The sequence below is a fragment of the Nerophis ophidion genome, linkage group LG07, assembly GCF_033978795.1.
Source record: "Nerophis ophidion isolate RoL-2023_Sa linkage group LG07, RoL_Noph_v1.0, whole genome shotgun sequence".
Taxonomy (NCBI): Eukaryota; Metazoa; Chordata; class Actinopteri; order Syngnathiformes; family Syngnathidae; genus Nerophis; species Nerophis ophidion.
Genome location: NC_084617.1, coordinates 29,170,968 through 29,198,676, shown reverse-complemented (window position 1 = coordinate 29,198,676; position 27,709 = coordinate 29,170,968). Strand labels below are relative to the sequence as shown.

Sequence of the window (27,709 nt, the reverse complement as noted above, 5' to 3'; positions counted from 1 at the left end):
TTGTTTTGTTGGATTGATTAAATAAAAAAAATTAAAATAAAATAAAAAAATACATTTTTAAAAAATGAGAATCGATTTTTTCCCACACCCCTAATATATATATATATATATATATATATATATATATATATATATATATATATATATATATATATATATATATATTACCAAGTAAACGCCCTTGGGCAAATGACTGCCCATGTCCTATTAGAAGTATGCAGAGCAGAATTCTGGTTTGGCAGCGGCCAAGCAGTTTAACGTTGACCCAAAACGTGTACGCGAATAAAAACAAAAAAAGGGAGAACTACTATCTCAGTCGGCAATAGATGGAAAACGGGCTCGCTTATCTGGCGGAGGTAGGAAGAAAGTGAGAAACGAGCTTGATGCTAATTTGTGTCAGTGGATACATCACGGTCGTGGACTGAACCACCGTGTGTCCCGCAAAATGATCCGCATTAAGGCCAAGGAGTTGTATGCCACCACGAGTGAAACGAGAGACACCGGGGTTGTGTTTGGTGCAACGAGTGGCTGGCTTAATCGATTCCTGCGTCGGAAAAACTTTACCCTCAGGAGAACTGTTGCACAGAAGGACGCTCCTGTCGAGAAGATTGTCAACTTCCTCGTTTTCTCTACTTAACAGATAGAGGCCAAGAAAATCCAGGCCAAGAATATCATCGCCATGGATGAAACAGCTGTCTGGTTTGACATGGTTGGTTTTAGTACGGTCAATGAGAGGGGCGCCCGCTCCATTTGCCTCAAAACCACCGGCTACGAGAAGGCACGCATCACGGTGGCTCTTGCAGCCAAAGCAGATGGGACAAAGCTGAAGCCTTACATTGTGTTTAAAGCTGCTGTCCGTGATGTAAAGGATATGCAGAGCATCCCCGGAGTGATCATAGCTTCCTCCAAGAATGGCTGGTTTAATGATGACCTGACAAAGGATTGGCTCCAGAGGGCAATGGGGAAATTTCACTTCGGACCGAGGCTACTTGCATGGGACTCGTACCGATGCCATGTCAGCGAGGCCACGAAGGCAGAGCTCAAAAGGGGCTACAACCTTACAATGGCTGTTATACCTGGAGGTTGCGCAAAGTACCTGCAGGCCCCCGATGTTGTGTGAAATGGCCCTTTCAAAGCGCAGCTCCGTGACTACTATGATAACTGGATGGCTGGTGATAAAGACAAGACCTACACCAAGTCAGGGAACCTGAGAACCCCTTCCTGCCGCCTCCTGGTCGACTGGGTCCTGGGAGCCTGGGATGCGCTGGATCCGGACACTCTGATCAACTCATCCAAGGTAGGCTGGCTGGCTGTGAGTATGTGTGTGTGTGCTGCAAACAGTAGCCATAGCTGATTGTTGCTTTCTGGTATCCTACAAGGTGTGTGGGCTGACGGTGGCAGCTGATGGGAGTGAGGACCAGCTCATTTACTGCCTCAAGGAGGGACAGCCATGTCAGGCAGGCAGAGAGATGCTGTTGAGGGTTACACAGCAGGGTGCTGCTGTGGTTCAGGAAGAGGAGGAGAGTGATGAGGAACAGCAGTTCCTCAATGAACTTGTGATTGAAGAGGAAGATGATGATAAGGGGGGTGAGGGAGAGGAGGGGGAGGAAAAAGGAGGAGGAAGAAGGGGGGGAGGAGGAGGAGGATGATGAGTGGGTTTGAGTTGCATTTGGGGTTGTGTTTGCCGCAGTATTATTGTTTTGATGGTTTTATAGAGTACTTGGTACCATAATTTTATTTTTCCTGTATGCTGCTTTATTTAAAACTTGGAATACTGTAGCCTTTATTTTATTTAAGTGACACTATTACTGTTCTGTTTTGATGGTGGGTTTTATACTTGAGTATTTGGTACTATAATTTTATCTTTCCCGGTAGGCTGCTTCATTTAAAAACTTTATTTATTTTCAGTTTTGGTATTCTATTTGACAATTGTTGCACTACTGCCATGTTGAGGCCTTGTTGAGCTCTTGTCTTTTGATAGTCTTGTTTTTTTGTCTGTATGTTTACAATAACTTGTACATTTAAAGTTTTTTATACGAAAAAAAAAATACTGGACAGTAACCATTGTAACCAAATAATGGCCTGGTGCAGGCTGGTGCAAAAATAAATAAAAGCCTTGTGCAAATAACCGCCTGCTTCTTTTAAACGCCCGTCTCCAAAAATGATTTTGTGGACTAAACGCCCGGGCTACTATTTGGTAATATACATATGTATATTAAAACATTTTAAAGGCACACATTCTTAAGCCAGTTTTTTACTTACCATTTTATACTCTATAGCAGGGGTCTCAAACATGCCGCCCACGGGCCAATTGTGGCCCACGAGATGTTATTATGCGGCCCGCGCTTTGATATGACAATTCAATGTTGGTGCGGCCCGCGAGTTTAATAAGACCGCCGCTTGACAGCGTCATACTTGTCCACGTCCCCAATTTTCCCGGGAGACCCCTGAATTTCAGGGCGGCAACTTTCTCAAAGCCCCTGTTGACTTATATCAGATCAACAATATTCAGGGAGTGCCATAATGGCACTGCTATTGGCGCCCCCTACATCCTGAACTGACAGCGTGCAAGCCCAATTGTATGTTGCATCTGGCCATGTGAGTTGCACGTGTGTTATTGCAAGATGTATTTGATCAACCGCTACACACGTCACACTAAGGGTGGCCGTAAAAAAACTTTTAACACTGTTACAAATATGTGCCAGACTGTGAACCCACACCAAACAAGAATGACAAACACATTTTGGGAGAACATCCGCATCGTAACACAACATAAACACACCAGAACAATTACCCAGAATCCCATGCAGACCTAACACTTCCGGGCTACAATATACACACCCCTGCTACCACAAACCCCCCACCCCCACCCTCCCTACTTCCGTCGGTTGAGGTGTTGTATATTGTAGCCCTGCAAGGTGTTCAGGGTATTTTTTCTCTTGTGTTTAAGTTGTGTTAGTGTGCGGAAATTCTCCCAAAAAGGGTTTGTCATTCTTGTTTGGTGTGGGTTCACAGTGTGGCACATATTTGTAACAGTGTTAAAAGTTTTTTTACGGCCACCCTTAGTGTGACGTGTATGGCTGTTGAGTAAGTACGTCTTGCAGCCACCGACGTCGTCGTGCACAAGTCTCACATAACATGTTACGGAGCCGGCACATCGGTTGTATGATGTAAAAGCGTGTGCGATTACATATAGTGGGGCAGCAGTCTTCCTTTAGGGGTGCGCGGACCCCTGGAGATACCAGAAGGTATACCAAAGGACAAGCGAGATTTAATAAAAACATTCTACGAAATTACAGTAATCCATAAATCCTTGTAATATATGTTCAATGAAAAATACTTCAATGACGTATAAATGTAAGTTCATAAACTGTGAAAAGAGATGCAACAATGTGATATTCAGTGTTGACAGCTAGACTTTTTGTGGACATGTTCCATAAATACTGATGTTAAAGATTTCTTTTCTTGTGAAGAAGTGTTTAGAATTAAGTTGATGAATCCAGACGGATCTTTATTACAATCTCCAAAGAGGGCACTTTAAGTTGATGATTACTTCTACGTGTGGAAACCTTTTTTTATAATTAAATCACTTGTTTATTTTTCAACAAGTTGTTTTTTTTTATATCTTTTTTTCCAAATAGTTCAAGAAAGACCACCACAAATGAGCAATATTTTACACTGTTATACAATTTAATAAATCAGAAACTGATGACATAGTGCTGTATTTTACTGCATTATCTCTTTTTTTCAACCAAAAATACTTTGCTCTGATTAGGGGGTACTTGAATTAAAAAAATGTTAACAGGGGGTACATCACTGAAAAAAGGTTGAGAACCACTGTTGTAGAGGACGTTAAAGGCAGTGCAGTCACGTCAGCCCTTAATAATGTCGGCCGGGTGAAAATTGGAAAAAATACGGGAGAATGGTTGCACCGGTAGATTGACGGGAGGTGCACTAAAATTCAGGAGTCTCCCGGAAAAATCGTGAGGATTGGCTAGTATGTTGCTAGGGCGGGAAAACCATTCATAGAAGGTGAATTCATTAAAAAGTGCATGTTAGATTTTTTAAAGAAATCTTTTCCTGCAGCCCAGCCTCACCCAGATTCTGCATCCAGTGGCCCCCAGGTAAATTGAGTTTGAGACCCCTGCTGTATAGATTTGACATTTTTTCCATTTAATTTATTGCTACTATTTTTGCTATTCCATGTTTTTATTATTGATATTTATTTTTTAATATACATTTGAAAATGTTTGTTTTGTTTTATTTATTGCCATTATGTTTGTTATTCATGTAATTCTGTTTTGTATGTAACATTTTATACTCTTGTTTTTTAGGTTGTTGATTTTTTTTAAGTGTATTTATTGCTATTATTTTTGCTATTCTTTTTAAATTATTAAATTATTATTTACACATTTTTAATTATAATATTTTTGTTAAATTTATTGCTAGTAATATAGTTTTTTAAACCGGTTTTTTACTTGAGGTTTTAAATTCTTTTTTGGGTTACTGATTTTTTATTTTTGGTTCAATTTATTGCTATTATTTCAGATATTCTGTTGTAATGATTAATTTTATAAATATTATTTTTACATTTTGACTTATAATCTTTTTGTTTAATTTATTGCTAGTAATTTCAGTTTTTTAAACCTGTTTTTTACTTGAAGTTTTATATTCTTTTTAGGTTACTGCTTTTTTTGTTATTTTTTGTTTAATATCTTACTAATATTTTTGCTAATTAAGCCTGTTTTTTTTACGTGACATTTTACACTCTATAGGTTCTTAATATTTTCCCCTGTTATTTTTTAATTGAATGTATTGCTATTATTTTGGCTATTCTGTTTTTATTAATATATTTATTTGTATATTTTACATTATACTTATTTGTCTAATTTTTATTACTAATTCTTTTTGCTAGTCAAGCCTATTTTTTCATTATACTTTTTGTCTAATTTATTGCTAAGTCTTTTTGCTAGTCATGCCTGTTTTTTACCTGACATATGATACTCTTTTTAAGTTGTCGATTTTTTCCCCTTTTTTTAAATTAAATTTATTGCTATAATTTTTAAAAAAATATTAATATATACACATATATATTATTTTTTCTGACAACATTCACTTCAAGGGTATTTTATCAGTGTGGCCGCCTGAAAAGTTGTTTTCCTCAATCCTCAGTGCCATGCTGTGTCTTGTTGGTGCCAATGGTGTTGTTTGTGTTGAGTTCCATTTTTAAACTGATTTAGAACACCCTGCGTTGCAACTTTTTCGTGTATGAAAAGTGTTAAAAGAATCCAGTTTGGATTGGATTTGAAATAAAGATGACTAAAAAAGAAAAGCATGGTAACAGTGACAGTGTGCATGATTGAGCACCAACATATTGTGATGATAAAATAAGATGACAGGAAGTGACATGTTTGACAGGAAATGACATGTTTGATAGGAAGTGACATAGCCTTTGCGCATGTGTGGACCAATCATGTAGTGCAGCTTAAGTTGTATTTTGTAATGCATACATTCATACATCCATGCCTACATTCTACATCACCACACACACACACACACACATGCTACTAGTGCAGAAAAGTCTTGTGCAGCTGACAGTGTGTGTGTGTGTGGGTTGTGTGTGTGTACGTGTTTAGCACAGTAGTAAGCGACAGCATAAGTGGCGTAATGAACGTAAGACATAAAAATAGATCTTTTAAAACATCACATCTGGCCAGTTAAAAAAAAAAAAGGCTGCTGGTTGGACGCGGCTAAAAAGTGTCCTGCATGACGATGAAGTCTGTGTGCTTTCTGTCATGTCTTCTGGTAAACACACGTCACCCCCGACCTGTGTGTGCATGTGTGTATGTGTGTGTATGTTGTTAGTCCAATTCAGGAGAATCTGCTGAGTCTGCATCTTCTGTCTCATGGACAGTTTTTTCTTCCTGCGTAGCAGGTGAGCCGGTCCCCACAAAGACGTGCTCACCTGAAAAGTGTATATCTTCTGTTTCCTCCTCTCTCCTCGCTCTCCCTTTGTCTTCCTCATCGCTCGCCTCATCTAGTCTTTGGAGGAACGGGAGGGCGGCGGGCTGGTGGACGGCACAGGGGTGCAGGTCCGCAGGGGGCAGCAGGGTCAGCGAGTCCACGCTCAAGGTGTCGGCGCCGCCGTCCGTGAGGAGCGAGATGGTGGGCTGGGAGGCCGGGGTGAGGCTGGGAGCCAGGGCCGGGCCCTGGGCGGAGGAGGCCCCCTCTCCTCCTTCTCCGCACGATGACGGGGGAGGGGTGTGCTCCAAAAAGTTGCCGTCATCTGCAGGAACAAAATGAGGAAAGGTCAAATTTTGTAACACTTTAAAAAGTGTGACAAATAAGTCATATTTTCTTTCTTTTTTTTTTTTTACTTTCAATGCTCTACATTTTTTAGACCTATCTATACATATTTACTTTTTATATATCTGTAATGTTTTGTTTTTACAGCCTTAATGTCAATAATTCATAATCACATTGGTTTTGATGCATTATTTTTGGAACAACGGTGGTTTATTCTCATAAACTCACACTATATAGACAAACTCATAAAAGTGTTACATATGAGTTATTCTTCAACTTTAAATGTTTTATCCATAGATTTTAGGCATTTAGTATTTTTCATGTCTTTGTTTTATGCTCTTTTTGTAAAACAAACAAAAAAACAACAACAATTTTTATTATGAGAAAAGCACAAAATATGTAATATTTCCAAAACTGGGTTGCAAAGTGGAATATTTTAGACGATATTATAATATTTCATAACCCGGGTTTTGATGCATTATTATATATTAGATTAAACACTTCACATTTTTCAACAGCCTCAGACCTATCCATACAAAGTTTTTATATATTTGCAAATTTGTTTTTTTTATGTTTTATGTCTTTTTGTCGCAATACCTTGGTTATTAATATGCAGGTAAATGGAGTGTTGCTGGAGTTTTTTTTTTTCTAAAGAGGGTATTATAGGCAGAGTAGAAGAATCCCAATTACCTGTGTTGTCAACTGCCTCATGCTAGCAGTTTTTTACTGTTTAGAAGGCCCAGAAAAGGGAAAGACACGTGTGTTCTTGTCTCACATGAGTAAGACGCCTTGTGTTAGCAGTTTTTTACTATTTAGAAGGCACAAACAATGGAAATACGCGTGTGTTCTTGTCTCACATGACTAGGACGCCTTGTGCTAGCAGGTTTTTACTATTTAGAAGGCACAGAAAAGAGAACGAGGCATCTTCTTGTCTCACATGAGTAGAACGCCTTGTGCTAGCAGTTTTTTGCATCACACCATTCCAATTGTTTCATTACAGCACGTCTGAAAAGAAGTAGGAGGAAGCAGAGCTTATTTAATCCTTATTTGATTTTTAATTCGTATTTATTATTTCAGAATTAGAATAGTTATTTCATGATTTATTTAATCATTTCATGAACATGTTTTGTCAGCGCTTCATGAATTAACTTTTTTCCCCCCCGTCAAAGTCAGTCAGTGGGCGGGTCCTAACACCTGACTGGTTACTCAGCACTTCCACCTACAGAGATCCAAAGCAATCATTGACTTGAACAACTTTGACGGAGAAAATAAATTCATATTTTCGTGAAATTAAATAAACAATTAATTAAATCATGAAAACATTTAGTAAATGACAAAATCAATTATTAAATAATTAAATACGTACAATATTCATGAGAAATATTAAATACATTTTACATTAAAAATATTAAAGACTTTTAATAACACATTCATGCACTTAATTCAAATTATAATATATTAATGACACAATTAAGAAATTATTCAAAGATGAATTGATGTATTTAATTGATTGTGCCGTAAATAATGATGTACTATTTTAGTGTTTAGTCCCAGATATAAGAACTTGCTTGGTGTGTACCTGTGGGGCTCTGAGCTGAAATGGAGCTGGCGGTGACAGAGTCACATCTTCCTGTGCTCCCGCTCCCGCTGGTGGGCGTGGACGGCGAGGACAGAGGAGACGGGCTGTGCTGCGACACGCAGTGCGCTACAGCGAAGCCTGGGGCAGGAGGCACGTTTAAGTGAACACACCATGAAAAACACAGGATGTTTCGGCCACAACTCACCTGGGACTTTGTCCACAGAGGCGAAGACGGCCCGGCCGGCTGTGGGATCATTTGGCGCTCGCCTGGACTGCTCGTAAAAGCGGAAAGGGAGCGCGCTGGGCGAGGCGTTGGCTGTCTGGGCGAAACCCAGGACCTCTGTGGTACTTGGCTGGACGGGCAGGTCCAACAGTGCTGAAGGGGGAAAAATAAGCATGAGCGAAGGAAAAAAAACAAAAAAACAGTTGGATTTCCACTTTCCATGCAGCCGGTCCTCATTGGTGTCATGTGGGCTGAAGCTCGGCCAATCACACACAAGCATTTAGAGCACTGACTTAATCATTCCCGCATGTTTCGCTTGGAGTTTAGAAGAAGGCATGCCTCTGTGGTTGGATTTGACATTTGCAGGACTTATGAGGATCCCAAATACCCCAACAGCTGCCAATAAGTAATAACAGTTGGTTTTGTACAACAGGACCCCTTTAAGCCCTTGTAAATGTAAAATTAAATGTAACAAAAAATTATATTTTGACATTGATGTGTTCCCTAAGAGGGTAAAGAGACACTTCTGCTTGCTTACACAAAGTTGCTCTTTGTGTTGCCAAACATGTTTGTTGTGCTCTGATTCTCGTGTCTGCACCATCACTGTGTTTAGTAGGACTGTGAATCTTTCGGCACCTTGCAATAGGTCGTTTGGAAATGTAGTTCTTAAACTGTTGGACAATTTGCTTATGCATTTGTTCACAAAGTGGTGACCCTCACCCCATCTTGTTTGTGAATGACTGAGCATTTCATGGAAGCGGCTTTTATACCCCTTTGTGGCATTTACCTGTTGCCAATTAGCTTGTTCACCTGTAGGATGTTCCAAATAAGTGTTTGATGAGCATTCCTCAACTTTCTCAGTCTTTTTTGACACTTGTGCCAACTTTTTGGAAACATGTTGCAGGCATCAAATTCCAAATAAGCTATTTTTTTGCAAAATATAAAATTTTCCAGTTCGAACGTTACATATCTTGTCTTTGCAGTCTATTAAATTGAATACAAGTAGAAAAGGATTTGCAAATCTTTGTATTCTGTTTTTATTTACCATTTACTAAATGTGCCAACTTCACTAGTTTTTTATCTCAATGTGCAGTGTTACCAATTATTTATTTTACAGCGGGTCAAGTGGGAGGAGTCGCAGCCCCACTTTACCGTGAACCTCTTGCTTGGTATAAACTATTTGTTTGCCTAACAATTGCTGTAGCACACCCAGTGGACGCATTTAGGAATTCAGCTCTATTTTAAACTTAGCAAACTCATCTCGCAGGCCGGATTGAACCTGTTGGTGGGCCTGATCATGCCTGCAGGCCGCATGTTTGACAACTCTGCTTTAGGTTAAGAGGGACAAGCGGTAGAAATGGATGGACGGTTATTTTGCACTATTTTCTCAACCAAAAAAATAAGTAATAGATTGTTGTATTATTTTGTTAATGTTGTTACATTGTGTAGAAAAATCTATTTGATTCTAAATATATTCATGATCAATTAAAATAATCGAGAAAGTAGTGTCGGTAATTACAACAACTGGACTATTTCCAGCATAATTTGCAATATCACTGCTACTGCTTGGACAGTTGGACCTGCCTTCATTTGCAGTAAGTCATCAAGTGTCTTTTTACTTTTGGTGCGCCACACCCCGTGACCGCCGTGCGTCCTCACCTGCGATCCTCTGCATTTTCATGCGTCTGGCCTGGATGCGACCTTTTGCCAGCCTCTGCTTGGCGATGATGCAGCGGATGTGGTCGGCGAAGATGAAGTTGGCCTGCAGGATGGGAAGCGGCTTGGCGTGAGGGTTGGAGCTGGGCTTGTGGATCACGATGTTCAACGCTCTGCTGTCGTCTTCCACGCCAGACACCTGCATGTCCTGGTGGGGCGAGGGGGAGGGGAGATAAAGGAGTTCAATATAAGGTCATAAAAAAAGATTCAAAGTGAGAGTGAAAGAGAAAGCATCGCTATGGAGGCTCATTTGTCTCTTGATCACCAAAGGCTTTTTTTGACACTGAATTTGTGTAACTGTATTTTTCGCGTTTGAATTTTGTGAACTGAATTTCTTTCACTTCAAATAATGCTGACAATTTAATTGAAAAGAATCAGTGTATAACAACATCAGTGTAAAAAAATCCGTGTATAAAGAAATCAGTGTAACATTTTTTTTTTAATGATAATGAAATAACGTAAATTCCCTTCCTGTTTTCATTATGCTTCGAGTATGGATCCATCTCTCTGTCTAAAAGAGCACAGCTTGTAGGTTTAATGTAAACAATTTAATATTTTAATTGCTCAGACAGTAATGTGTTTATAGAAGTTTAGATTGGTGAATTGCGTTTTTTAATGGAAAAATACGTTAATATCCCTTGTTTACATGTTAGCATTTAAGCTAGCTAGCGCTAGTTTATTTCTCCCGTAAATGAGCAGTGTCACTGGTGTATGACTTCATCAAAGTGTCATCAATTACAGTTTTATGATAATTTTGCTCTAAAATGGCAATATTAACCATGAGAAGTTTTACTGCGCTACATCATTGTAGCGTTTGTAGTTACATCCCTAAATGCAAGCAATGGTACATGACTGTTCTTCCTACCTGCAACAGGCCTGCAAACTTGACGACACCCCACCCGAGGCGTTTGGTTTCCGGCTCCACCAGACTCATCTGGTAGATGTCCACAGCGAGGAACCTTTGAGCCTGGCCGCCATCTTTGCTGACCACCATACACGCTATTAAGTCACTATTATCTAAATTAAAAAAAGGGGGAAAAAAAGATAAACATGGTGGCAGGATCTTGGCCAAAGTGACACTGCTGACACAAACTGAGTTCATTAGCAAAGACTAGACAACAATTGACGTGATCCTTGACACCGTATTAAACAATTAATAAACAAAACCCAAAACCAGTGAAATTGGCACATTGTGTAAATGGTAAATAAAAACACAATACAATGATTTGTAAATCCTTTTCAACTTATATTCAACTTATAGACTGCAAAGACAAACTATTTAATGTTCGAACTGGAAAACTTTGTAATTTTTTGCAAATATTAGCTCATTAGGAATTTGATGCCTGCAACATGTTTGAAAAAAGCTGGCATAAGGGGCAAAGAAGACTGAGAAAACTGAGAAATGCTCATCAAACACTTGTTTGGAACATCCCACAGGTGAACAGGCTAATTGGGAACAGGTGGATGCTATGATTAGGTATAAAAGCAGCTTCCATGAAATGTTCAGTCATTCATAAACATGGATGGGGCCAGTGTCACCACTTTGTGAACAAATACGTGAGCAAATTGTCCAACAGTTTAAGAACAACATTTGTCAACAACCTATTGTAAGGAATTTAGGGATTTCACCATCTAAGGTCTATAATACTCCACTCTGAGCTGCCACCTTATCATGGTAGAAGTTTGCGTGTCCCAATGATCCTTGGAGCTATGTTGTCCAGGGGCTTCTATGCCCCCTGTTAGGGTCTCCCAAGACAAACAGGTCATAGCTGAGGGATCAGACAAAGAGCAGCTCGAAGACTTCTATGGAAATACAAGAACCGAGACTCAGATTTCCCTTGCCAGGACGCGGGTCACCAGAGCCCCCCTCTGGAGCCAGGCCCGGAGTTGAGGCACAATGGCGAGCCGGGCCTGTCTCCATGGGCCCGGGTGGGCACAGCCCAAAGAGGCAACGTGGGTCCCCCCTCCAATGGGCTAACCAATCATGGGAGGGGCCATAGAGGTTGGTTATGACGTGAGCTGGGCGGCAGCCGAAGGCAGGGCACTTGGCGGTCTGATCCTTGGTTACATAAGCTAGCTCTTGCGATGTGGAATGTCACCTCGCTGGGGAGGAAGGAGCCTGAGCTAGTGTGCAAGGTGGAGAAGTTCCGGCTGGATATATTTAGACTGACTTCGACGCACAGCAAGGGCTCTGGTACCAGTTCTCTCGAGAGGGGCTGGACTCTTTTCCACACTGGCGTTGTACGCAGTGAGACGCAACGGGCGGGGGTAGCAATTCTTGTTGTCCCCCGGCTAAGAGTGCTCAGAGAGTATGGGGTACCGGACTGTCTGATTGTGGCGGTCCGCTCCCTGTATGATCAGTGTCAGAGCTCGGTCCGCATTGCCGGCAGTATGTCGGACAAGTTTCCAGTGAGGGTTGGACTGTGCCAAGGCTGCCCTTTGTCACCGATTCTGTTCATAAATTTAATGGACAGACTCTCTAGGCGCAGTCAAGGTTTTGAGGGGATCCAGTTTGGTGGCTGCAGGATTAGGTCTCTGCTTTTTGCAGATGATATGATCCTGATGGATTCATCTGGCCAGGATCTTCAGCTCTCACTGGATTGGTTCACAGCTGAGTGTGAAACGACTGGGATGAGAATCAGCACCTCTAAGTCCGAGTCCATGTTTTCCGCCCGGAAAAGGGTGGAGTGCCATCTCCGGGTTGGGGAGGAGACCCTGCCCCAAGTGGAGGAGTTCAAGTACTTGAGTCTTGTTCACTAGTGGGGGTAGAATGGATCGTGAGAGCGACATGTGGATCGGTGCGGCGTCTTCAGTAATGAGTACGCTGTATCGATCCATTGTGGTGAAGAAGAAGCTGTGCCGGAAAGCAAAGCTCTGAATTTACCGGTGGATCTACATTCCCATCCTCACCTACGGTCATAAGCTTTGGGTTATGACCGAAAGGAAAAGTTCACGGGTACACTCAGCCGAAATGGGCTTCTTCCGCCGGGTGGTAGGGCTCTCCCTTAGAGACAGAATATAGTAATACACGTTGGCTCCAATGACGTTAGGATGAGACAATCAGAGATTACAAAGAGAAACATAGCCAGGGCTTGTAATCTCGCTAGAAAGATGTCCAGGCATCGAGTAATTGTCTCTGGCCCCCTGCCTGGGAGAGGCAATGATGAGAGATATAGCAGATTAGTCTCTCTTAACAAGTGGCTGGATAGCTTCTGTAGACAACAGGGTTTTACGTTTATTGATAATTGGCCCTCTTTCTGGGGCAAACCTGGCTTGCTGAGGAGAGACGGCCTTCACCCTAACCAGGAAGGTGCTATCCTCTTGTCTCGGAACATAGATTTCGCATTGAGCCACATTTGACTAACTGCACTAGAGCAAGCCCGGTCACGGGCAATTACAGAGCCTGCTAGCCTGGGTATGGAGTCAGTTAAGTTAGAACTAGCCAGCGCCAGGCTGGATAATCCCTGTACACATAGCAATTTTCTTAGAATAATACACAACTCACATAATGGTTTTTCTGCTACGACTATGACTACATCAGAGTTAGACATGCGTTCTACTGAGGTGGCAAATTATGATGCGTTCAGTTTATCGCAGCACCAAGTAGACAATCTGAAAATTCCCGTCATATCAATTCCCAGATATGGTCGTAATTATTTTAAGTGCACTGTGCATAATAAACGCAACATTATTAATATTGCTACTACGGATAATTTGATCAACAACTCCTTAAAACAGCCCACTACCTATAATATGGGCTTTCTAAACATCAGATCTTTGTCTCCCAAAACGTTATTAGTTAATGAGGTCATTAGAGACAACAACCTTAACGTCATCGGTCTTAGCGAAACCTGGCTTAAACCAGACGACTTTTTTGCGATAAATGAGGCATCTCTTCCTAACTATACGAATGAGCATATTGCCCGTTCCCTTAAAAGGGGAGGGGGGGTCGCACTAATGTACAACGAAAACTTTAACTTTAGTCCTAACTTAAATAATAAATATAAATCATTTGAGGTGCTTTCTATGAAGTCTGCCACACCGCTGCCTCTGTGCCTGGCTGTTATCTACCGCCCCCAAGGGTCCTATTTGGACTTTATCAGTGAATTCTCAGAGTTTGTTGCTGATCTAGTGACGCACGCCGATAATATAATTATAATGAGGGACTTTAATATCCATATGAATACCCCATTGGACCCACCGTGCGTGGCGCTACAGACTATAATTGATAGCTGTGGTCTTACACAAATAATAAATGAACCGACGCATTGCAGCGGTAATACGATAGACCTAGTGCTTCCAAAGTTATGATACTCCCGTATACTAAAGTAATGTCCGATCATTACCTTATAAAATTCGAAGTTCAGACTCATGTTTGGCAAGCTAATAATTATAATAACTGCTATAGCAGCCGCAACATTAATGCTGCCACAACGACGACTCTTGCTGGCCTACTGCCCTCGGTAATTGCACCATTCCCAAAGTATGTGGGCTCTATTGATAACCTCACTAACAACTTTAACAATGCCCTGCGCGAAACCATTGATAGTATGGCACCGCTTAAGTTAAAAAAGGCTCCAAAAAGGCGTACGCCGTGGTTTACTGAAGAAACTAGAGCTCAGAAATGATTATTTAGAAAGCTGAAACGCAAATGGTGCACGACTAAACTTGAGGTGCACCATCAAGCATGGAGTGATAGTTTAATAACTTATAAACGCATGCTTAACTTAGCTAAAACTAATTATTACTCAAATCTCATCCGCCTTAATAAAAACGATCCAACATTTTTGTTTAGTACAGTAGCATCGCTAACCCAACAAGGGACTGCTTCCAGTAGCACCGCGCATTCAGCAGATTACTTTATGAAGTTCTTTAATAAGAAAATTTAACTTATTAGAAAGGAGATTAAAGACAATGCGTCTCTGCTACTACTGGGTTATATTAACACAGATATTTGATTGGCAACAGTAAATTGGCCCTAGTGTGTAAATGTGAGTGTGAATGTTGTCTGTCTATCTGTGTTGGCCCTGCGATGAGGTGGCGACTTGTCCAGAGTGTACCCTGCCTTCCGCCCGATTGTAGCAGAGATAGGCGCCAGCGCCCCCCGCGACCCCGAAAGGGAATAAGCGGTAGAAAATGGATGGATGGATGGACGACTGTATATACGGCGGATACTGCAAATATCCAAAATAGTTTCTCTCGTTTTGATGAAATAACATTAGAAGAATTGTTACAACGTGTAAATGGAATAAAACAAACAACATGTTTACTTGACCCACTTCCTGGGAAACTTATGAAGGAGCTTTTTGTACTATTAGGTCCATCAGTGCTAAATATTATAAACTTATCACTTTCCTTGGGCACTGTTCCCCTAGCATTCAAAAAAGCGGTTATTCATCCTCTCCTTAAAAGACCTAACCTCGATCCTGACCTCATGGTAAACTACCGACCGGTTTCTCACCTTCCCTTTATTTCGAAAATCCTCAAAAAAATTGTTGCAGAGCAGCTAAATGAACACTTAGCGTTTAACAATCTATGTGAAACTTTTCAATCCGGTTTCAGGGCAAATCACTCTACTGAGACAGCCCTCGCAAAAATGACTAATGATCTATTGCTAACGATGCATTCTGATGTGTCATCAATGTTGCTCCTCCTCGATCATAGCGCTGCTTTTGATACCGTCGATCATAATATTTTATTAGAGCGTATCAAAACACGAATTGGTATGTCAGACTTAGCCCTGTCTTGGTTTAACTCTTATCTTACTGACAGGGTGCAGTGCGTCTCCCATAACAGTATGACCTCGGACTATGTTAAGGTAACGTGTGGAGTTCCCCAGGGTTCGGTCCTTGGCCCTGCACTCTTCAGCATCTACATGCTGCCGCTGGGTGACGTCATACGCAAATACGGTGTTAGCTTTCACTGTTATGCTGATGACACCCAACTCTACATGCCCCTAAAGCTGACCAACACGCCGGACTGTAGTCAGTTGGAAGCGTGTTTGCCCACTTCTGAGGTCCTCTCCAAGGTTTCTCATAGTCAGCATTGTCACTGGCATCCCACTGGATGTGAATTCTCCCTGCCCACTGAGTGTGAGTTTTCCTTGCCCTTTTGTGGGTTCTTCCGAGGCTGTCGTAGTCGTAATGGTTTGTACAGTCCTTTGAGACATTTGTGATTTAGGGATATATAAATAAACTGATTGATTGAGATAGGGTGACAAGGCCTGGCATCTGGGAGGAGCTCAAAGTAAAGCCGTTGCTCCTCCACATCGAGAGAAACCAGATGCTGCAAATCACTGCCTGTAACATTGAATGCCTGTGACCTTCGATCTCTCAGGTGGTACTGCATCAAAAAGCGACATTGGTGTGTAAAGGGTATCACCACATGGGCTCAGGAACACTTCAGAAAACCACTGTCAGTAACTACAGTTGGTCGCTACATCTGTAAGTGCAAGTTAAAACTCTACTACGCAAAGCGAAATGCATTTATCCACAACACTCGAAACGCCGCTGGCTTCACTGGGCCCAAACTCATCTAAGATGGACTGATGCAAAGTGGAAAAGTGTTCTGTTCATATTTCAAATAGTTTTTGGAAACTGTGGACATCGTGTTCTCCTGAACAAAGAGGGAAAGAACCATCTGGATTGTTATAGGCGCAAAGTTCAAAAGCCAGCATCTGTGATGGTATGGGGGTGTATTAGTGCCCAAGGCATGGGTAACTTACACATCTGTGAAGGCATTATTAATGCTGAAAGGTACATACAGGTTTTGGAGCAACATATGTTGCCATCCAAGCAAGGTCTTTATCATGGACGCCCCTGTTTATTTCAGCAAGACAGTGCCAAGCCACGTATTACAACAGCGTGGCTTCATAGTAAAAGAGTGCGGGTACTAGACTGGCCTGCCTGTAGTCCAGACCTGTCTCCCATTGAAAATGTGTGGCGTATTATGAAGCCTGAAATATCACAACAGAGTTCCTGGACTGTTGAACAACTTAAACTGTACATCAAGCAAGAATGGGAAATAATTCCACCCGAAAAGCTTAAAAAATTGGTCTCCTCAGTTCCCAAACCTTTACTGCGTGTTGTTAAAAGGCCATGTAACACAGTGGTAAAATGCCCTTGTGACAACTTTTTTGCAATGTGTTGCTGCCATTAAATTATAAGTTAATTATTATTTGCAAAAAAAACAAGTTTCTCAGTTCGAATATTAAATATCTGGTCTTTGCAGTCTATTTAATTAAATATAAGTTGAAAAGGATTTGTAGAGCATTGTATTCCAGGGTTTCCCACAGCGCTTTGTTGTTAAGGTGGCCACCTTAACAACAAAGAGCCACCGCCTGAACTAACGTCTTAACAAGCTGCTCCTCTGTCCCCCCGGCATTGTCCCACCAACAGAACCATCTGATTGGTGACACGCACAGCGGTAACAGCCAATCAGCAGTGCGTATTCAGAGTGCATGGCATCAGTGCTCACGGCAGAGGCAGGCAGAGAGGAGAAATGGTGCGGGTGAGCAGATAGGTGTTTTGAAGGTAAGCATAAGGCAGCGGACTCTCCCCAAATTATAATAAACACCTCCCAGTCCACTACAACTCAGCTAGTAACATGACTATGAGCCCGTTGACGTTCTAGAAACCTAAGCGGCAGCTCAGCTCGCTCGCAGTTCTTGAGTGGAAGGTTAATTAACTTTTAGCGTAACGTTAGCGCACTGTGTCGTGTGTGTGTGTGCGTGCGTGTGTGGTGTGTGTGTTCGTGTGTGCGCGTGTGCGCATGTCTGTGTGTGCCCCACATGAAATGGACAGCAAAGCCCTGTCTGTCTGAGAGAAAGACAAGCATTATTGACCTACAGTTAACTAAGTTATTTCACTTAACCTTTTTCTGTTTTGATTGAGCTGCGTTGAAGCAGCAAAAAAGGACATTGTGTTAAAGAGTTTCCTGAAGCTGTCTCTGATGGTTGATATAGTAATGTAACCGCATCGTAAAGCCTCCAAGAACTCCATGGTTTTCAAGGATGAATAGTCTCTCCTATTGCTACTTGTAAAAAATGTTCAGCTAAAGTTACATTAATCATTAGTAATGTAGCAGCCTAGTTTTGAATGGCAGGGTCCCTGCAATCACGTGTTGATAAAAATATAACATTTACATAATAAAAATCAACTACAGGCTTCCCAAGTCATTATTTTGTCATTATTTTGACTAAGTAAGTCATTATTTTGACTTAGTTAATTACTAAGTCAAAATATTGACTTACTAAGTCATAATAATGACATACTTAGTGTCTCAGGTAACTAGTCTAAGCCCCGTTTCAGCCACACTAAACTATCGCTTAAGGTCCCGCTCCTCTGACAAATTTTTACACGGGTAAATCAGCCGTGTAATTCTTGAATCTCCAGCACTTAGCTTTGTATGGACTCGTTGATCGTTTACAAAATGAGTTCGGAGGGGAAGTGACTCCAGAAAGAACACGCCAAAGCCAGTTTCATAGTAAAGCTCGTAGCTAACCACTATAAATATGAAGGCAAGTCATCCAGACGTACCGGTGTTTTTCCTTCTTTTACATGTACAGACACTTGTGGAAATCACACATGAATACCTTAAGAGAAAGCGATTGCAGCTATTTGGGATAAAACCTTTCTCAGACGGCAAGAGAACTTTCCAAAGTCCGGCCAGGTCAGCTATGATGGTACTTTGCGAAAAACTTTGTCCATTTGTCAAAAGAGAGACAACGAGAATGCGAGCTCCCGTGGGTGTGATAAAAAAAGGTAGCGTGTGCTTTGTATTACATGGCCGTCAAGGAAAACATCGAATGCATTTGGACTGGCAAAGCAGACTGTATCAGTTATTGTCCGCTATGTATGTCGTGGACTCAACGTCCAGGTCCAGAGTATATAAAGTCACCAAAAATGAATGGACAATGAAGGTGAAGGCAAAATAGTGAGGAGTGTTCTGACCAGATATCCAGATCCCGAGATTCAAGTGAAGTGAATTATATTTATATAGCGCTTTTCTCTCGTGACTCAAAGTGCTTTCACATAGTGAAACCCAATGTCTAATTTACATTTAAGCCAGTGTGGGAGGGTAAAGTGCTTTGCCCAAGGACACAACGGCAGTGACTAGGATGGCAGAAGTGGGGATCGAACCTGGGATACTCAAAGTGCTGGCATGGCCACTCTACCAACCATGCCGTACCGATTGATTAATGTTAAATGTGATCACATTGTTTAGGTGTCTAATAAAGATTTGATTAATTTATGATGGCTCAGTTGTGATTCACTACAATAGGGCCCCACAGCTCAGCCAGCAAGTATGCGGCTGAGCCACATCAGAGAGATCAAAGAGCCGCATGCGGCTCCGGAGTTGCGGGTTGCCGACCCCTGGTATAGATCAAGACGGATCTGAGAACCAGGCTACAGAGCAAAAGTCTGGCAGCCTGCATGTAGATAAGCATAAATGGTCCTCTAGTGAAAGACCCGAACTACAACAGGGCCCTTGAGAAATTATTCTCCACACCGGGGAGAATAGCGTGTAGCGATGCTACTTGTCGGCTCTGCCATAAGTAGAGAAGTGTCTGACTACCGAGTGGTTGATTGGCAACACTAAATTGGGCCTAGTGTGTGAATATGAGAGTGAATGTTATCTGTCTGTGTTGGCCCTGCGATGAGATGGCGACATGTCCAGGGTGTACACCGCCTTCCGCCCGATTGAAGCTAATATAGGCACCAGCACCCCCCGCGACCCCAAAAATGAAATAAGCGGAAGAAAATGGATGGATAGATGTCTGACTACCGTGCTGTTGCACTTGATTTGTTATTTTTTGCAGCCTTTGCTGTATGTTGTTATGGTATATTTGTGTTGTTGTACCAGAAGTTTTTTTGAAATGCTAAATATTTATACTTATTATAAGATATTTTTATTTGGTTATTTTTTTAATAAGTATGTGTTCAATGTAATCAGAGTCTTTAGTCTATTGTGCCCCCAGGCTGTGGTGGCAGTTGTTTGATTAATTGATTGATTGATTGAAACTTTTATTAGTAGATTGCACAGTACAGTACATATTCCGTACAACTGACCACTAAATGGTAACACCCGAATAAGTTTTTCAAATTGTTTAAGTCGGGGTCCACGTTAACCAACTCATGGTACAAACATATACTATAAGCATAATACAGTCATCACATAAGTTAATCATCAGAGTATATACATTTAATTATTTACATTATTTACAATCCGGAGGGTGGGATGTGGAGGGGGTTAGGTTCGGTTGCTATCAGCATACTTCAGTCATTAACAATTATATCATCTGAGAAATGGACATTGTAACAGTGTAGGTGTATGTATATGTACAGCGAGCAGTGAACATAGTGAGCTCAGAAAGCATAAGAACAAGTATATACATTTGATTATTTACACTTGATTATATACAATCCGGGGAGGTGGGATGCGGTGGGGGAGGAGGTTAGGCTCGGGTGGTAGCTGCCTGGAGGTGTTCTTTTAGTGTGGTTTTGAAGGAGGATAGAGATGCACTTTCTTTTACACATGTTGGGAGTGCATTCCATATTGATGTAGCATAGAAGGAGAATGAGTTAAAACCTTAGTTGGATCGGAATGTGAGTTTTACGTGGTTTGTGGAGCTCCCCCTGGTGTTATGCTTATGGCGGTCATTTACTTTCTGGGGCAGTCATTTACATTCTGGGTACGTTCAGTGATGAGGTGGAGACGTGTTACATTGTTCTTGGGGGGAAACACTGTATTCTGTTTATACTGTTCTGAATTACACAACGTGCCAACTTCACTGGCTTTGGCTTTTGTACACTGAGCCCAACACCGTGTCCCAAAACCGATAACCTTTCGAAAATGTGTTCTGCCCCTCGTCCACTAAGAGCTTGTGTTTGCCTTCTGAAGGATGTTATTTCACTGGGACTCGTTCAAAATGTCCAGCACAGTGACACAGTAACATTATTAACACTCACACTTCAAAAGGACACAACCTTTCCACCACAATGACGAACAAAGAATTCCAATCATCAGTCTCACTTCCTTTTATGAAAAAAAACATTACTACTACATAAACAGTCTACTGTGGGTCTCCTCTGGTTTTGGTTTAGCTACCGTATTCAGGATCTATATATAAAAAGGTAACTTCAGAATGATATAAGATTTCCTGTTTAAATGCTTCCTTAAACTTGAGTCCCGTAACAACTGGAATTTTTCTGTGTGTATGTGTTGTGAAGACCGGGCATTTCCCTGTAATAGAGAGTTGTGTTTCAATAAAGGAGAAGCTACCAGGTGTTGCTACCCTGGGCCTGGATTTGTTTTTACTTCATATTTCACTTAAAGTATTCATTAGTGAAGAATGCACTACTCAGTCCGACAGAAATGATACACTATCCGCTTTTGACAGATGCCGCCTGGTGGTTGTTCGGGCACATTGCAGCTAGTCCTCGATAAAATGAACCAACCCCAAGACTTAGAGTGTCCGCGCTGAGATCGGTAGGTTGTGAGTTCAAACCCCGGCCAAGTCATACCAAAGACTATAAAAATGGGACCCATTACCTCCCTGCTTGGCACTCAGCATCAAGGGCTGGAATTGGGGGTAAATCACCAAAAATTATTACCGGGCACGGCCAACGCTGCTGCCCAGTGCTCCCCTAACCTCCCATGAGGTGATCAAGGGTGATGGGTCAAATGCCCAGAATAATTTCGCCTCACCCAGTGTGTATGTGACATCATTGGTACTTTAACTTTAACTTGATGCTTCGGTCACACGCAGGATTCTCGCAGAAATGAGGCAAAAACTACCGTGCTACTTTTTTCCTATGCTTTGAACCCTGCGATTTATAAAAAGGTGCAGCAAATCTATGGTTTTGTGTGTTTAATGGTTTTCATTAAATTATGTGTTATTGTTCGTGCTCTGGCGCCATCTTTTGGATGAGTTTGCTCACTGGAGAAGTTGCGGGTTGAAAACGTACTTCCTGTTTAATGCCTTAAACCGGAAGTAAAAACGTCCGTAGCGTTTCTACTTGTATGGTTTCTTCATCCATCGCTCCAAGCAACGTTTGTACGTTTTACAATATAACTACAACAATTCTTACTTACTAAATAGTCCCATGTGTGATGTCTGTAGGAGTGTTTTCATGCATATTTGTACATGCTATCGTACTGTAATCAAGCTAGCGTCATTAGCATTAGCTAATGTGCTAACACATTTACGAGTGTCTGTGTTTTATAGTATGATTAACATACAACAGCATTCTTTTTGTGTTGTTTCACTTTCACAAATTCCTCAGTAAATTCACCACAACGTCATCGTGGAGTTATTGAGTCTGTTTAGCTGATTGGAGAGCTAGCTTTCGCAGCTAGTGGGTCCATGACGATGACTTCTGTGTCGCGTTACAGACACAGTTTGGAAACAATCAAGGTATGCAAATAAACATTTAAAGAATATTTTTGTGTACATAACTCATCTGTGGCTTATAGTCAGGTGCAGTTAGGATATGGAAATATAATTTTCCCCCCTAAAATTTTGTTGGTGCGGTTTATATACAAGTGCGCTTTATAGTCCAGAAAATACGGTAATCCAGACCTAGTGTATGATAGATTTTTGAACATGCTGAGCGACTAAAACGCCATTGGGCCGTGTGTGATCTAGATCAGCAATTCTCACACTGTGGGATAGGGCTCCGCCTAGTGGTATGTCAAATAAGTCTGTAAATATTTTTGTGCACTGTGTGTAATGTTAGTGACCAAAAATATTAAATATACTTGCTGAAAAAAACCTCTGCACTGTTTTTAATGAATACATGATGATGATGATGGATTAGATTTATATCGCGCTTTTCTATTGTTAGATACTCAAAGCGCTCACAGAGAAGTGGGAACCCATCATTCATTCACACACGGTGGTGGTAAGCTACATCTGTAGCCACAGCTGCCCTGGGGTAGACTGACGGAAGCGTGGCTGCCAGTTCGCGCCTACGGCCCCTCCGACCACCACCAATCATTCATTATTCATTCATTCACCGGTGTGAGCGGCACCGGGGCAAAGGGTGAAGTGTCCTGCCCAAGGACACAACGGCAGCGATTTGGATGTCAATAGGTGGGAAGCGAACCTGCAACCCTCAGGTTTCTGGCACGGCCGCTCTACCCACTACGCCATGCTGCCCTAGGCTTACTGCGCTACTGTTTTTTAACGTTGGTCATTATGGTGGAAGTTGTACAGCCGTGTTTTCCGAGGTGTTATTTGTTGGCAAAAATTTTAGAAGCAAAGGTTGACAATGGAGGCACTCTACTGTCAAATCACAGAAACTGCATTCCGTACAAGTGAGAATAAAAACTAACTCCACATGACACATTTTAGGAAACAAGAACTGTTAGTTCCGAAGAATGTCATTGAGGACTTTTGATCCACATCATGATGTCAGTACGATTCATTATTGCACATAAGAGCTGTGCCAGTGATGCAAAATGCTCCTCCACCCCCTGGGGGAGAAACACCCTTCTTTGTAAGTCCTAAACTGTAGACGTGGAAATTGTGCAACCGCACAGGCGCTGTTTGCGTGACGAAGCGCACGTAAATGTCAGGGCGCCTCAAAATAAATTTATACTCCTAGCCCCTTACTGCTCCGTCACTGGTAATAATTTCCAATGGCGTTCTCATTGTCATCCCGTGGTGCTGGTCTTGTCGGGTTCAATTTTTGTCAGGAAGGTGTGTAAATATACAAAACCCAAAACCAGTGAAGTTGGCACGTTGTGTACATGGTAAATAAAAACAGAATACAATGATATGCAAATCCTTTTCAACTTATATTCAATTGAATGGATTGCAAATACAAGATACTTAACGTTCGAACTGGAACACGTTATTTTTTGCAAATATTATCTCATTTGGAATTTGATCCCAGCAACATGTTTCAAAAAAGCTGGAGCAAGTGGCAAAAAATGACTCAGAAAGGTGAGGAATGTTAATCAAACACTTCTTTGGAACATATCCCAGGTGAACAGGCTAATTGGGAACAGGTGGGTGCCAAGCAGCTTCCACGTAATGCTCAGTCATTCACAAAAAAGGATGGGGCGAGGGACACCACTTTGTGAACAATAGCCTGAGCAAATTGTTTAAGAACAACATTTATCAACCAGCTATTGCAAGGAATTTAGAGATTTCACCATCTACGGTCCGTAATATCATCAAAACGAATCTAGAGAAATCACTGCACGTAAGCGGCAAGGCTGAAAACCGACATTGTATGCCCATGACCTTCGATCCCTCTGGCGGTACTGCATCAAAAAGCGACATCAGTGTGTCAAGGATATCACCACACACTTCAGAAAACCACTGTCAGTAACAACAGTTGGTCGCTAAGTGCAAGTTAAAACTCTACTATGCAAATCCAAAGCCATTTATCAACAACACCGAGAGACTTCACCGACTTCGCTGGGCTTGAGCTCATCTAAGACGGACTGATGCAAAGTGGAAAAGTGTTCTGTGGTCTGACGAGTCCACATTTAAAATTGTTTTTGTGAACTGTGGATGTCGTGTCCTCCGGAACAAAGAGGAAAAGAACCATCCGGATTGTTACAGGCGCAAAGTTGAAAAGCCAGCATCTGTGATGGTATGGGGTGTATTACCGCCCAGGGCATGGGTAACTTACACATCTGCTTATTTCAGCAAGACAATGCCAAACCATGTGTTACAACAGCGTGGCTTCATAGTAAAAGAGTGCGGGTACTAGACTGGCCTGCCAGTGTCCAGACCTGACTCCCATTGAAAAAAAAATTAAATTAAAAAATGTGTTCAATATGAAGCGTAAAATACCACAACGGAGACCCCAGACTGTTGAACAACTTAACAAATAAGTTGTTGATGAGCATTTCTCAACTTTCTCAGTCTTTTTTGCTACTTGTGCCAGCTTTTTATAAACATGTTGCAGGCATCAAATTCCAAATGAGCTAATATTTGCAGAAAAATAAGAAAATGTTTTCAGTTTGAACATTAAATATCTTATCTTTGCAGTCTAATCAATTGAATATAGGTTGAAAAGGATTTTCAGATCATTGTATTCTGTTTTTATTTACCCTCTACACAATGTGCCAACTTCATTGGTTTTGGGTTTTGTAAATGTATTCATAATCAATTAAAAAAATCCAGAAAGTAGTGTGGGTAATTACAACAACTGGACTATTTCCAACATAATATGCAACATCACCGTTACTGCTTAGACAGTTGGACCTGCCTTCATTTACAGTAAGTCATCAAGTGTCCTTTCACTTTCAGTGCGCCACACCTCGTGACCGCCGTGCGTCCTCACCTGCGATACTGTGCATTTTCATGAGCCTGTTAGTTACGATTCACACAACATGCCAACTTGTTGGCATGTTGGGGTTTGTATGTTCTGTTATAGCAGTAATGTTTTTACACTGTAACCTCAATTTAAGAACCCTTTTATTTGGAAACCTTTTGTTTTGAAACTCTTAGATCGTTACAAATATGCAGGGTTTTCCCCGACATGTAATTGATTGTTAGCTTAATGCCACGGGAAAAAAAATTAATAAATAAATAAAATTATATATATATATATATATATATATATATATATATATATATATATATATATATATATATATATATATATATATATATATATATATATATATATATTAGGGCTGCAAATCTTTGGGTGTCCCACGATTTGATTCAATATCGATTCTTGGGGTCGCGATTCGATTATAAATCGATTTTTTCGATTCAACGCGATTCTCGATTCAAAAATGATATTTTTCCGATTCAAAACAATTCTGTATTCATTAAATACATAGGATTTCAGCGGGATCTACCCCAGTCTGCTGACATGCTAGCAGAGTAGTAGATTTTATTTAAAAAGTTCTCATAATTGTAAAGGATAATGTTTTATTAACTGATCTCAATAATGTAAATTAGTTTTAACTATTAAACGAACCAAAAATATGACTTATTTTATCTTTGTGAAAACATTGGACACAATGTGTTGTCAAGCTTATGCAAGTGTAAGCCACTGTCACACTATTGTTCTTTTTAAATTTTTTTTTATAAATGTTTAATGATAATGTCCATCCATCCATTTTCTACCGCTTATTCCCTTTTGGGGTCGGGGGGGGCGCTGGCGCCTATCTCAGCTACAATCGAGCAGAAGGCGGGGTACACCCTGGACAAGTCGCCACTGTCAATGAGGGAAATTATAACTAATATTGATACTGTTGTTAATATTAATTTTTGTTTCACTACTTTTGGTTTGTTCTGTGTCGTGTTTGTGTCTCCTCAATTGCTGTTTAACTGTTTACTTCAGTTCTGAGTGTTGCTGGGTCAGGTTTGGTTTTGGAATTGGATTGCATTGTTATGGTATTGCTGTGTATTGCTTTGTTGGATTGATTTAAAAAAAAAAAAAAAAAAAAAAAAATTGATTAAAAAAAAAAAAGAGAATCGATTCTGAATCGCACAACGTGAGAATCGCGATTCAAATTCGAATACATTTTTTTCCCCACACCCCTTATATATATATATATATATATATATATATATATATAGCTAGCTTTCGCTGGTGTTACTATATCTCAGTTATAGTGCAAAAATATGGGGAAAAGATTACAAAACTAATCGTGTTGCAGAAAAGATCAGTTATAATAATACATAATATTGGATATAGAGAACATACAAGCACTTTATTTATTGAATCAAAAATATTGAAATTCAACAAGTTGATGCATTTGCTAACAGCTAAAATTATGTACAAAGCAAACTATAACCTGTTACTACCCAAGAATGTACAAAAATTCTTCTCAACAAAAGAAGAGAAATATAACCTTAGAGAAAAATATAACTTAAAACATTTGTTTGCACGTACAACACTTAAAACTTTTAGAATATCAGTATGTGGAATTAAATTATGGCATGGATTAATAAACAACGTACTGTTATGATCCAATTGACGAAACTGTTCAATCTACAAATGTTTACAAGGTACACAGAACAACAATTATGATGAATGTCTTGAACTTATTGAAAATGATGTAACTTTCCTCTCATTTCAGTGGGTGAATTATAAGTGAAGTGAAGTGAATAATATTTATAAAGAGCTTTTCTTTAGTGACTCAAAACTTAGCTGTTTATGAAGACAACTGTTGTGTTCAGAATTCACTGATTGTGTACAAATTGAGAAAGAGAATTGAATATATGTGTTAGTATCTATCCACTGTGAAGTAGAAAGTGGCTAACAGTGAATAAGTGTTGCTTCTTCCTACTATTTTTCGGACAAGTAGTAAGGAAATAAAAAAGAAAAAAAGAAAATGTGTATATGTAATGTATCGTATGGAAACTTTATATATGTTCAAAATAAACTTGACCGGAACCAGGGGTGTCAAAGGTATGGCCTGCGGACCGTATCAAGCCCGCAAACAGGTTTAATCCGGCCGGCAAAATGAGTTTGCGGAGTACACAAATGAACTGCAATTTTTTTGTGAAAGAAACTGCTGTTTTAAATGTGTTCAGTGGATGTCGCAATAACAATTTAAGTGTAACCCACACCACACTGTTAAAGATGACGTGTCTGCTGATTTTAAGTGCCCTCTGGATGGGCTGATGCTAATCCAATCAGCACAGGTGCAAGCAATCAGCTGCACCTGTTGCGGCTGGCGGCAGACTAATGCCGCCATGACGCGCAATACTTTCAACGCAACAGATAAAATGGTAAGATGCAAAGACTTAAGTCAACAAGACCATCATCTTTGTAGTTAGAATTCCATGCAGCGCTCGCAGTTTGTTGACGGCACAATGTACATCATGAACTCCATTGAAAAAAATTGTGTTTCTACATTGGTTGTTTGTTCTATTTTATTTTATGTTTAAATCTACCTTG

General features: G+C 40.7%; 1 protein-coding gene across 2 annotated transcripts in view; it reads right to left on the bottom strand.

Annotated features, from left to right (window-relative positions):
- Window positions 1-3,669: 3,669 nt before the first annotated feature.
- The window catches only part of clec16a (C-type lectin domain containing 16A), a 139,277-nt gene continuing 115,237 nt past the window's right edge, over window positions 3,670-27,709 (bottom strand). For both annotated transcript variants that reach the window (XM_061905873.1, XM_061905874.1), the window contains exons 19-23: window positions 10,690-10,841; window positions 9,768-9,972; window positions 8,091-8,261; window positions 7,886-8,023; window positions 3,670-6,286 (exon numbers count right to left, since the gene is read on the bottom strand). In XM_061905873.1, coding sequence (XP_061761857.1) covers window positions 5,862-6,286; window positions 7,886-8,023; window positions 8,091-8,261; window positions 9,768-9,972; window positions 10,690-10,841 — 1,091 coding nt within the window. In that variant the 3' untranslated portion in view covers window positions 3,670-5,861. The remainder of the gene's footprint in view (window positions 6,287-7,885; window positions 8,024-8,090; window positions 8,262-9,767; window positions 9,973-10,689; window positions 10,842-27,709) is intronic.